This window comes from Gossypium hirsutum, chromosome D05, assembly GCF_007990345.1.
Source record: "Gossypium hirsutum isolate 1008001.06 chromosome D05, Gossypium_hirsutum_v2.1, whole genome shotgun sequence".
Lineage (NCBI taxonomy): Eukaryota > Viridiplantae > Streptophyta > Magnoliopsida > Malvales > Malvaceae > Gossypium > Gossypium hirsutum.
The window spans coordinates 19,871,230-19,884,393 of NC_053441.1; the positions used below are offsets into that span (position 1 = coordinate 19,871,230).

Here is a 13,164-nt window from a genome sequence, read left to right on the forward strand (position 1 = left end):
TGCAATCACCAAATTAACTTTTGCACTTTTCAAATATGAGATATAGTTTGAATAAATACATAAACTATTAAATATTAACAATAAAGGGCAAATATTATTCTATTTTTTATTTTTTATGGGAAACCATTAAATTTTTTTCTTGTCGTCACTTAAGGTGCTTTTAATTTGTTAAAACTCTAGCAGATGCTTCAACGCTCAATGTGATTTTGGAGTATCAAAGTAAATTTAAAAGTTGATTACAAGAAAAATAAATATTTATAAATATATATTTAATGTATCGGCCATACATAAAAATCATTTTATAATATTTTTTTCCAAAGTATAAATTACTATGTTATTTTATGTTGATAATTTTGTGTAGATATGCGAATAAGAGAATTTATGCAATCTTTTCATAGAGTTAACTTTGAAGGGCTTACTGCTGACGGCCTAACTATAAAATATTAAGTCCACAAGATTTGAAAGCCCAAATTGCAAATAGTCGTGGTGGACTCCACGGGTGGGCCCCAAAGTCATCATCTAATTCGTTCAACCAAAGTATTAATCAACGTAATTCTCTCTCTGTCTTCGCTCGATTTTTTTTAAAATTTTCCTTTCGTATAAATTTTGGGAAAAATAAGAGAAAAAAATTAAAAAGGAAATAGTAGAGTTTCCTACGAAAATCAAGGGCTTGTTTTTTGCAGGTTTAATTACTAATCTTGATTAAGAATTTTAATTATCACATCTGATTTCCCTCTCAATTTTATTATCTTTAATTGATCTAGGATTTTCTTTTTGTCGACCAGAGATTTTTGAAAGGATCGCTATGGCAGTTGCTTCGGACGAAACCACCCGCATATGCAATCACTGGTATTTTTTATTAGTATATTTGCAGACCATTTTCTAGAATTAATTTTTCATTTGTTGAGTTTTCGACGCAATCTTCCTGATCGCAGCCCTTTGTTCCTTTATTCTTATATCAGCTCAGAATTTGCGTCTTTCTGCTTAAATTTGTTGTTATTTTTTCTTTCTTTTTTTTAATATATTTTTTTATTGGCGTTGTGGAGGAATTTTTATTGCCTGATTTGTCTAGAATCTGTGTAGTACGATATTAATTCATGCATAAAGAAATTATTAGTAATTTAAGTTGACCAAATCAAGCTGGAAAGGGAATGACTTTGATGTCTGTGAGGACCTAAAACATTTTTATTTGATGCGTTTATGTCTTCGTGGTTGTATTAGTTAATCTGATCATGGCATTTGTCGTGCCTATAGCTAAAAATCCTTTGAATTTTGAAAGTTTGGATGTGATTATAGGGTATGTTAAACATTTCAACTTAATTGTTGGTGTTTTTGAGATATTTCTTTGTTTTGCTAGTTTTCTATTATCAATAGTTTTGTAATCAACTTGATGCTGGAAAGTGTGTGCGTATGTTGAATAAAGCTTGAAGCTTCCACTTTTTCCTATATATCTGAATGCTCGCAACACATAACGACATGTTTGAAGTATCCTTACATTGTTAGGAAGGTGAGTTGTGGATGAAAGATTTCCGAGGTTTGTCTATTACCTTGCTTTCTTGCAAGATAGAAGTGCATTATCCTTCTGAGTTTTGTTTTGATGTATGTCTCTGTTTTGGAGTGGTTGCTAATTTATTTGATGTTAGAATGATGTGTTTTGCAATCCATTTTTACGAGGATGGAGTTCCTTTTACTCAAATAGGTAATTATTTTGGAAATTCCCCCGCTTTAAAACCTTTAATGAGTGCTTTTCCTTTTTAATGGTTCAGTGACAGGGCCATACCTTCTTCAAATATTGATTTGCACTATGCTCATTGTTCTCGTAATCTTGAAAAATGTAAAGTTTGTGGTGATATGGTTCCAAAAAAGCATGCTGAGGAGCATTTCTTAAACACACATGCTCCGGTAAGTCCTTTCTAATTGTTCTCATTTGAATTGTTTCTTTATCTTGCTTTTTCTTATTTATCTTCTTTCCCCGTTGCTATGATGGCTTTTTGAGTGCTATTTGAGCTAGAGCAATGAAATTGTTCGAACCTTGGAGATGGCTCAATAAACAGAAATAATACGCAACATTCAAATGTACTGAAATATTGGAGCTTTTCTTAGGCCTTTATTTTTTCTCTTTTAGAATGAAATAACTAAGTTTTTGCTTTTGCATATTCTCCTTGCCAAAATATCTTATTGGCCTAGGACTTGTGGTTTATCTGACAAAGATAATTGATAAAGCCGGTTTAAAGTGGTGGATATTTGAGTTAATATTCCCCCCTTTTGAACCCAAGTTTTCTCTTTTGGGTTTCAATCGTGGGTTTGTCAAGGGAAGAATTTTTTCTAAGATCATAACTATAAGGTAGAAATTATTCAACCAACTGATAGTTAAGTTTAACTGTTTATTGTCAATGAAGGTCTGAATTATTGTTTTTGATAAAAGTGAACTAAAAGACAAACACAAAGATTCTAATTATTCCTTTAACATTGATAATGATGGAAAAGTGCAGTCAACCACAAGTTTGTTTGGCATAGGTTATCGTTTCTCGATTCTGTTATGCTTGTGTGTCTGTATCTAATGTGCAGGTGCAATTGCAATTGCACATCTACTGTTAAATCTAATTTAATGCAGTTGTTAACATTTGTGATGTTATTGACTCCATATATGTCAAGCAGGTTACCTGTTCCTTATGCAGTGAGACAATGGAACGTGAAATTCTACCTATCCATAAAGGTGAAAATTGCCCCCAGAGGATTGTTACTTGTGAGTTTTGCGAGTTTCCTTTGCCTGCTATTGATCTGGCCGAGCATCAGGTGCTACTTCTGAATCATTTTCAGTGAGAGGATTCCCACAATATTTGTTAGGTGAAACTGTTATAATCTTGCCGTTTCTTTGCTATTTTAGGAGGTATGTGGGAACCGGACAGAACTCTGTCATCTCTGTAACAGATACGTTAGACTGAGAGAAAGATATAACCATGAAAGTCGATGTAATGGTAGTCCAGAAGACCATGTCGGATCTTCCAGGTATACATGCTATAGTTTACAGTTGGAATGTTCGGTAGGATTCAGTTATTGCGTTTCGACAATTTTTTTTATACTACTAAGCTTGTTATTGATGCCCTATGTTGTGAAGTTATATTTTTGTCTTCCTAGTATCTAGCGCAAGTTAGCATTTTGTACTCATTGCAAGTTTCAGTCTGGAAAATTGGTAACTAAGTTAACGTATGGGGATTTATGTTAAAAGTATTCATTGAGTTAGTTCTTTGGGCAATCGTGTCTATGCTTCATTCAGGACAAATATAGCGAGTTAAGAGTTTTTTCTTAGCTTGTTATTTTATATCAACATGGGCAGTTTAAGCTTGTGATTGATATCAATGGTTGTATGCGCCATGTCATTATTGTCTTTTTTCTACTCCCTTCCATTAAGCTATGTTGCTCCCACTCTTTAACTTAAAGTATTTGTGTTCAATACTTCTGGCTGGTGAACATGGGTAGGGGGGTATGATCTTTCAAGGATCCTCCAATTACACGGAAAAACTTAAAAATACTGAATGCATCCTTGTTGGGCAAATATCTTTTTGAGATTCTAATCTGAATCTGAGTAACATGACCATCAATCACGAGAACCAAGCCCCTAGTAATCTAGGAAATAGTGCATATTTAACTTGTGTTCATCTCACCCGGATATGAACCTAACCTATTTCTATTTCGGAAAAGGCCGCTTGGTAAATCCTGAGATCGATTGTGATGATGTTTTACTGTTTTAACATTGGGCACACACGTCTTTATTATCTGAAAACCATATCGGAATGTAGCTCTTTTTTTCTGCATTGTCTGAAGAGAATTGTACCGTGTATGTTGGTTTAATTTAATGGATTGGGACCTATGTTTAGGAATGTTAGGCCAGTTGAAAGGGAGCAAGGAGCTCGGAGAAGGCAGCCGCCAGAATACTCACGGAAACGACTTCTATTCACCGTTGCAATAGCCGGGATTGCTGTTTTATTAGGATCACTTTTTTTCCAGAAGACGATGGAGACCGGTCCAGTAGTTTAGCCGAGTAGAGGATGCTCATTGGCTTGTGTAGATCAGCTGGAGAGCTTACATATTTCATTTCTGTATCTCAGATTATCCTAGAGCGTATACCATTGTTACTGTATTAACACTCAATTCAGATTCTGATAATCTATGGACTATCCCATCGCCATATTTGCTCCTTTCCTCTGAATTTATGTACATGAAAGATGACACTGTTGCCTTTCTTTTGTAATTCCAAATTATTATCTCAATAATAATGCTAAATGTATCGAAAATATTTTAACAAGTTGAAATCCTTTTCTTTTGCTCTTATACTGATGTCATTGCTTGCAATGTTATTAACTAAGGGTGGTCACGTTATATGTTCGAGCCGTACAAGTCAAAATTTGGATTAGGGCTTTCCACTTTCAAGCTAGTCTAAATTAGTATTTAGAAATAATTCTTAAAATTAATTAAAAATATATTAATATTAATATAAAAATTAATGCCCTGGTAGAGAAGCTCTTCAATCTCTGATCATCTTAGTCAAATAGTCTAATTCCATTATGTTCCTCTTCTCAACGAATTTTTATTTTTTTTGACATTTTAGATTGAGTTTTTATGACCTAGAATTCTATCACAAACTCCTAATTGAATTTAGTACTTTGAGTCTCTTTTTTGTTGATATTTTTATTCCCTTTTCTATGATTTTATTTTGTTTCTTTGCTTTTATTATTATTGTTTGGAGTTACTGAAACAAGTTTATTTGCTTTTTTCTTGGTTAGAGGTGAGCTAAGGGGGTTTAATAGTGGCTTTACTAGAGATTGACGCTTGAGTTATTGTCGGTAATGTTTGGATTATCAGGTTAGGAAATAATAATGTGAAAATTGAGCGAGCAAAGTGTAAACTTATAATGTAATGATGAGTTTATAATTTTTTTGAAATTAAGTGATCAAATTATAAATTTACTAATAGTTGAGTAATTAAATTGTAAATTTACCCATCCCCACATCCAGGTAGCACTAGGGGCACGTGTCATGGACCACGGTTCAAAGTCCATGACCATTGCACAAAGAATGTCTCATAGAGGTCAATCTATTAAATGAGGCTCATTTGACCCACTAGAACTAGCTCGATTTGAAGAACAAATAACGAAGTACCTTAGAAGATTGTAGGAAATTATAATTTGATAAGATTTGCTTGTGTAATCTTTGAAGATTATGTAAATCCCTTAATTATAGATAAGTTTCGATTTTGACCGTCGATGTAACTCAATCTATACCATTGATTTTGGGGAACTCAAGTATAAATAGAGGTTTTCCCCTCTTTTGTAATTATCAATTGTATCATATTTTTTTGAGTTAAATAATGTAGTGAGATAATTCTTATTTTGAGAGATTTGGGTTGATTTAGGCGCATTTAAAGAGAAAAAATCACTTAAGATCGCACGAATTGTAACTCCGTAAAACACGCAGGGGCATTCACCCCTAAAATGAGAATATTGTTACATTATCCCTTTAGACGTTGTAGTTTTGTGAATTAATATAGTGATAAAATCACATTTTGATGCCTCAAAAAATTATCTTTTAATTTTGGCCCCTAAGAAAATTTCCTCCCTTCCTACATTTGACGTCCATTAGCAACTCAACGAGCTAATGCCAAATTTGTAATTTTCTTAAATTAATATCTAAAATGTAAACATAATAATAGTTAAACGACACCATGCATTTTTTAATGTATCTCTCAAATAGTAAGGGCACATTTAATCAAATTATACCAATCGCCATTATTTGTTTTTCGCTTGCTACTTTTTCTGAACTTAACCTTCTATTTTTCTTTTTCGCTCTTAATATGATGTCATGGCATTTTATCCAATTAAAAAAGAAAAAAAAGTTCTCTCATTCAATGTGTTAAACTCTCTCCTAAGTTTTAGTTTTAAAAAATATTTATAAATATAAGAAAAATTTTACGAGTATTTGCAGTGCATTCTAAATATATATAAAATATTTCTATCCTATAATGTAATATTATTTATTTAATTTTCATTTTCGTATTTGGCCTAATTCAATGAAACTTAATTTCTCACTTTGATATATAAATTTCATTTGACCCATCTTGATATTTAAAGTATTATTTCATTATAATTTTTAGTCTAATTATTAAGGTAAGTTAAAAAATGGTGGCTATTTTAACCAAAAAAAAACACTAAATATATATTTTTATGTATCTCTTATATATTGATTTATATTTTTATAGTTTCTTAAAGTTTATATATATATTAAGAAGGAAATTTTAATATATTTTTTACAAAAAAAAAAACGTCACATTTTATCGGCTAAAACAACCATAATTTTTTGTTTAACTTCTTTTAAAAATTGGACCAGAGTGTAAATTAAGCGTTTAATGACACAGAAAGGTATTCGTTTTCTACTTCCATCGTGAAATCAAACACGCGCCTTCAGAGGTTAAACCCTTACCCGCCACGTAACTGTCTCCAGAGAACAATCGCTATAGCAACCGCTAGCTCTCTCAATCGCCTACGGCGGTCGCTTCAACATTGAAATTAATTCCGATCAGCCCATCACCGCCATCACCGCCGTTTCTCTCTCGTACGATGGAACTTACAACCGCCTGATTCCGTGACAGACTGATCGTCCATGACGAGCACACTGCGGAGAATCATAGATTGTTTCAGTGACTGTAGTGGCTGTAAAACATGTAAAGGAAATGCAAGGCAAGGTAATTCAAAATTTAAAATTCTTATTTTCAATTTTATCGTGACTGGAGATTTTTATTTATTTTCAAAACTTCTCCTTGAAATGAAAATGAGGTACATCTTCAATGAAGAAAGGGAGTGGCAATAGTAAATGCTCGACGTGAAAGCAGCAAAGCCAAGTCTTGATTATTGATAAAGATCCTATATTCAAAATTTACATTTTTGTTTAGACATTTCTATTTATGATATGTTTGCTTTAGGCTTTTTACTCTTACATGCTTATCCTAGTTTAAGAAGATATTGGTTTGTTCTCTAATCAAAAGCCTCAAGAAATTTCTATCTTTTTCATGGATTTTATTTCTCTATTTGGATAAAAATTTCAATCGTGTCATAAAACTGTTTCTTTTACCCTTTGTATTTCCAGATATGTTGAACATGAATCAGGATACAAATTGTGCCCCAATGCTGACTCAGGGAGTCCGGCTGCATATTCAAGACCGTTATGTAAGTTAATTTTGTTGTCTGATTTTTCAACTTGGATTCCAGAAATTGATGGAATTGGATATGCGTCAACACATGAATGGTTGGCATCTTATGGAAGTTTACATTTGACTGATTTTGAGTTGGTTGTGATTGTGAATGGTACTTTGTGCAGGTTGTGATGGATAATGGCATAGTTCAAGTCTCACTATCAAAACCAGGGGGTATTGTTACGGGAATACGGTATAATGGGATTGACAATTTGCTTGAAGTTCGAAACAAGGAAACTAATAGAGGGTGTGTAGTATTATAGCTACTTTACTTTTCCCCTAGTTGTTTCTGCTTGTGATGGTTAATGATCTATAAACATGGAACTAATTTGGAGCATAGCAATAAAAAAATTAATTAATAGGAAATTCTGAACATGGAATTAATGCAATTAAATCAAGATACTAAGTTAGACTATGCAGTTTAAGGGCAAAGAACTTCTAGGAATCTCAGGAATATTATAAGCAATTTTCCGTAGTCCTCATATAGAGGGTTTCTTACATACTTCCTTGTGTATTATATTATTTTTCTTTCTTAATTAAATCATAGCTAATCAGACCTTTTCTTCCTATTTGACTGAAAATTTCTGATTGTAGGTACTGGGACCTGCACTGGAATGAAATAGGAGGCAAGGGAATATTTGATGTGTATGTACATTTTCCTCTTGTCTGCATATATGACACATAATGTAACAATGCAACCTCCTTTCATTAGGACAGATTTTGATTTCAAGAAATGTCTTTCTTACTATTTGGAGTGCCAAATGGCTTTCCCATATATTTGTTTTTCAAAGCAAGATGGATAGGAACTACATTGCAATAGCATTTATATATATTTGACTGAGAAAATTGGTTGATCCAGGAATTCTGAAATTATACATAATTGTTTTCATGCTAGCAACATTCTCTGCATAGCATGGTTTCTTTCTCTATATCTCAAGAGTTTTATCATTATTGTTAGCTTGCGGTTCCCTTTCAGACAACTATTTCTTCTTTGCTTACAAAGTTTGGTTCCTACCATTTCCCTTTAGGTCTTCTCATTAGGATCAGCTAAAACTAATTCTGATTAAGTACACTTGATTTGTTGATCATAAAATAATTACATCATGGCTAGCTAAAGTGTGAAGCAAGAGTTATTGCATTGCAGGATCCAAGGAACAAGTTATAGAGTTATAGTGGAAAATGAGGAACAAGTTGAGATCTCATTCACAAGAACTTGGAATCACTCCCTGGAGGGAAAGTACATTCCCCTAAATATTGATAAAAGGTCCTTGCTTAAACCATATATTGGTTTGCTACTGAGATTTTCTGCAAAAAAATTATTAATTTTGATAATCTTTCTCCAGGTTTATAATGCTTCGTGGTTCATCTGGCTTTTACTCCTATGCCATCTATGAGCATTTCAGGGAATGGCCTGGTTTTGAGCTTGGAGAAACCAGAATTACTTTCAAGCTCAGAAAAGACAAGTAACAAATTCATAGCATGTTCTTCCCTTTAATAATTACGGTGCTTAAATAATGGATTTCTTTAAAAAACCTACAATTTCAAGTGAAAATTTGAAAACTTATTTTTCTTATTCCCGAAATGCTATTGTAAGAAATATGCCTTCTATTCCTGTCAATCTGGAGTTTGATTCAATTATGGACAAAACTTAGTAGTTAGTTTTCTTGAATTTATTTTGACTCTATTGATTGACTCGCTCAACTATAATTTTCCATTTTAAGAATTATGTTTCCATAGCAAGTTAAAGATAACTTCCAGTTATTGTTTAAGGCCGATGAAGCCACTAATCCTAGATAGGTTATGAAATGGATTGAAGTGCTGTATGGGACCTCAATTTGATTCAAATATAAGTAGAATCTTTTAGTCATCGATGTATGGTTTGTAAGTGAAGTAATTTTGACTAACTAAAAATTGGTTGATTGTATGGACTTCTGAGTTTATCACAGGTTTCAATACATGGCTGTAGCAGATAACAGGCAAAGATACATGCCCTTCCCTGATGACCGATCTAATGGACGAGGCATACCTTTGGCTTATCCAGAAGCAGTCCTACTTGTCAATCCCCTAGATCAGAGGCTAACAGGAGAGGTACTTCTTCCATCCTCATTCTCCTTGTGTAATTTGTCTGGGCCATTTTCTCCATTATCTGCTGTAACCGCTTTTCAATTAAATTGTTAAACAATTTACAAACTTAATTGAGTCCAATTTGGCTAAGTTTAAATGTTTCTTGTCCTTGTTAACTCGAGATTTCTAGCCCTAGCATGGTTAGGTATTAGAATTGCTTTTTCCATATGTGTGCGCACACAGGAATATATGTTGTTTGATATGACTTCTTGATTTATAGGTGGATGACAAGTACCAGTATTCATGTGAGAATAAAGATCTTCGGGTTCATGGTTGGATCTGCTTTGATCCACCTGTTGGGTTCTGGCAAATCACACCAAGTGACGAGTTTAGATCTGGTGGACCTCTTAAACAGAACCTAAGCTCACATGTAGGACCCACCACTCTGGCTGTAAGTGCCTCGTTTTGGACAACAGTATTTAGTACAATTTTGACATCACTTTGTTTTTATCTCGGCATGTTATTCACTACCATGATCATAAACTCAAGTTACATTAACTCTTGGCCTAATCTGCAGATGTTTCTTAGTTCACATTATGCTGGGAAATATATGGTTCCACAATTTGAAGCTGGGGAGCCATGGAAGAAAGTTTTTGGCCCTATTTTTATGTATTTTAATTCCGCAGCCTACGGAAATGACCCACTTTTTCTGTGGGAGGATGCTAAGATCAAGGTTTAATATTGGAATCTCCATATACATTTTTCTGTGAAACAAGCTGAAATGCTTTGTATTTTTGTATTGACATTTTTTTGGAGAAGATAATTGTATAATTGATCTACAGATGATGGTTGAAGTTCAAAGCTGGCCATACAGTTTCCCTGCTTCGGAGGATTTCCCAAAGTCTGAACAACGGGGTAATGCTAATGGCAGAATATTAATCCAAGACAGGTATGCATGCAAAATAAATTTTACATTTTCAATCACTTAGTTATCAGAGATTCGTAGAGCTCATGCGAGAAACATGATTTAGATGGACAGACTTTTCAATAGATGCTTCTTTATCAGAAAAGTGACAAGATTATTCATAGCAGTCATGTAATATCAAGAATAACTGCAATAGTCACACTGTGACTGTTACTGCAGTTTCCAAGTTTGTAAAGTACAAAAATAGCTAAAATGCTTAGATGTTCAAGAGTTCCTCTTTTGTGTTCAAAATGAAACATTGATTCCTATTCTAGTTTTTCTTTATAAGTAAATGTAATGACTACTTTTTCTTGTTAGGCAATTCTTACTTGTTCATCAGCAACTAATCTAGCTCCTGAAACATATGACGTATTACTCTGTCTAGGTATATCAGCAATGACTGCGTAATAGCTAGTGGTGCATATGTTGGCTTGGCTCCTCCAGGAGACGCAGGATCATGGCAAATGGAAAGCAAGGTAAGATTGCTTGAACTCATATTATAATTCCATTTAGCATGCAAAAGTAGCTGATACCTTTGTCCTTCATTCCTTTTCTGTTGACATTTAAGATTTGTGCTTGTAGTTTGTCTTGAAAATGCTAGCAATGTAACAAATCACACTCTTCAATATAGTGATTTTGCTATTATACTTCTGATTAGAACTATCAATTCTGGACCCAAGCAAATGAGAATGGCTTTTTCTCTATTAGAAATATACGCCCTGGTGACTATAATCTGTATGCATGGGTCCCTGGGTTTATTGGAGATTACCGACACGAAGCTGTCATTACCATAATCTCAGGTAACTGTTTGTCATACTTTGATGTAGTAATTAGTTTGCTAATATCACAAGCATGATATGCTTTATGTAATACGTAGTACAGGTTGTAACATTGAAATGGGTGATGTGATATATGAACCTCCAAGAGATGGACCAACATTGTGGGAAATAGGCATCCCTGATCGGTCAGCTGCGGAGTTCTATGTTCCTGATCCTGATCCGAAGTATATCAATAGGCTTTTTGTCAACCATACTGACAGGTTAGCTGCACTCTTTTGCAATCTCAAAACTATTTTATGAACTCAAAAGTTTTTAGGTTGAGCAGAACCAATTCTTTTGCTTTATCCGTTCAAAGGCTCAATAGTATTTGTCCTATCAGTTTTTTAAAGAATTTTTTGCATATGATCACACCAGATTTGGGAAGAAAAGTCTCCTGCCTGGAACCTTCTCTTATGGAGATCCTCTCTCGAGTTTACTTATTTGATATGCACAGTCCTAAGAATTTGCAGCTATGCGAACTCCTTAATATGTTCTCAATTATCATTTTCTGTTCCTCCACTGGTAGGTTTAGGCAGTACGGGTTGTGGGAGAGATATACAGAACTATATCCTGAAGGAGACTTGGTTTACAAAATTGGTGTTAGTGACTACAGGAAAGATTGGTTCTTTGCACAGGTGGTCAGGTACACTGATACAGTTTTTAACATCATTTTTTGTTTTATGTTATCTGTCATTTTCTCAAGATTAGAGAATTATTTTGAAAATTTTCAGGAAGATAGGCGATAATGCATATCAAGGAACTACATGGAAAATCAAGTTTGAACTTGATAATGTTGATCGGAATGGTATCTACAAATTGCGAGTGGCACTTGCATCAGCTACTCTAGCTGAATTGCAGGTAAAAAACTACACTAAATTGCTGATGGGTGATGCCAGTGAAAGTCTTTGGTCATTTAATTCAGTTATACAATGAAATCACTATTTTCTTTTATCAAAATCTTTCTTTCACTCTAGGTTCGGGTTAACGACCCAAATTCAAATCGGCCTCTGTTTACAACTGGACTGATAGGGAGGGACAATGCAATAGCGAGACTCGGGATTCATGGAATCTACAAGCTGTACAATGTGGACATACCTGGTACTCGATTTGTTAAAGGGGAAAATACCATCTTCTTGAAACAACCAAGATGCAACAGTCCTTTCCAAGGATTCATGTATGACTACATCCGTTTAGAAGGTCCCCCAACTCCATGTTAATTCAGGATTCTGTTAATCACTTTTCTATATATTCATCGTTACCATTCATATATGTAGGATCCGTATAACGTTATATTTGTGAATGATGATTAGTGATGTATCGAAAAGGAATAAACTACAAATTGACGGAAGAGAGCCAGATTTGTCCGTAGCTAAAATATTTTATACATATATGTAATGTACTTGTTTTATGTAAAAGAATAGTTCCTTTTATCAGAAAATAAGCAGGTGCTGATGTTTCTGGCAAGATTGGTTTCTTTTCTGGATTTCTTTTGCGATCTAAACTTCTTAATGTTTTTGAAAAACCAGCCATTGCAAAATATAATCAAAGTCATCAACTACGAACTAATTTTTGTACCCAAAAGAAATGAATTCATAACCCTTTACTTATATTTATTATAGGAATAATAAGATAATAAATATAACTTTAGAAACATCCTAACTTCAGCATGATGCTGGGGATTGTTTTGTACTTTCGAAGGGAAAAAAAATTTGTATTTTGAACTTTTATATGCTATACCAAAAGGTTTTGTATTTTCTAATTAAAAAATTGAGATGACTCGAGCACTTTATTTTTGTTTCAAATTAAGTTTTAAGTACTTGAATTGGATTCTCAAGTTTCAAAGCAAAACTAGAACTTTTTTTTTTTTTTGTAATTACTCGATAGTATTTATAATCTTTATCCCTTGTTGTTGTTTTCAAATTGTAAAATCTCCTTTTTATTTAAAAGAATATAGAGCCATGATGCGCGTAGGAGCCATGTTATTTGGAAGCTCAAGGAAACTCTGTGTACCCAACTGCGGCATGTAAACAGGAGCTACTTAAAGTTAAGAAATTGTTTCAATATCATTGCACC

The 13,164-nt window shown here is 33.6% G+C and overlaps 2 protein-coding genes across 4 annotated transcripts; both read left to right on the top strand.

Annotated features, from left to right (window-relative positions):
- Positions 1-546: 546 nt before the first annotated feature.
- On the top strand, positions 547-4,306 carry LOC107905133 (XIAP-associated factor 1). 2 transcript variants are annotated; one of them, XM_016831708.2, is made up of 6 exons: positions 547-683; positions 786-849; positions 1,767-1,902; positions 2,659-2,796; positions 2,888-3,009; positions 3,879-4,306. In XM_016831708.2, the coding sequence occupies exons 2-6, from the start codon at positions 806-808 to the stop codon at positions 4,036-4,038; spliced, it is 600 nt and encodes a 199-aa protein (XP_016687197.1). In that variant the 5' UTR covers positions 547-683; positions 786-805; the 3' UTR covers positions 4,039-4,306. The 2 variants fall into 2 exon arrangements, with proteins under 2 accessions (XP_016687197.1, XP_016687198.1); XM_016831709.2 differs by having other exon boundaries at positions 553-683; positions 765-849.
- A 2,094-nt stretch (positions 4,307-6,400) lies between these two features.
- Positions 6,401-12,555, top strand: LOC107905134 (probable rhamnogalacturonate lyase B). 2 transcript variants are annotated; one of them, XM_016831710.2, is made up of 16 exons: positions 6,401-6,738; positions 7,140-7,219; positions 7,371-7,492; positions 7,840-7,890; positions 8,390-8,509; positions 8,589-8,708; positions 9,192-9,333; positions 9,590-9,760; positions 9,887-10,042; positions 10,152-10,258; positions 10,659-10,749; positions 10,932-11,073; positions 11,156-11,312; positions 11,618-11,734; positions 11,823-11,949; positions 12,066-12,555. In XM_016831710.2, exons 1-16 carry the CDS (start codon positions 6,657-6,659, stop codon positions 12,306-12,308), a joined length of 2,028 nt encoding a protein of 675 aa, XP_016687199.2. In that variant the 5' UTR covers positions 6,401-6,656; the 3' UTR covers positions 12,309-12,555. The 2 variants fall into 2 exon arrangements, with proteins under 2 accessions (XP_016687199.2, XP_040950162.1); XM_041094228.1 differs by having other exon boundaries at positions 6,403-6,733.
- The last annotated feature ends 609 nt before the right edge of the window (positions 12,556-13,164 follow it).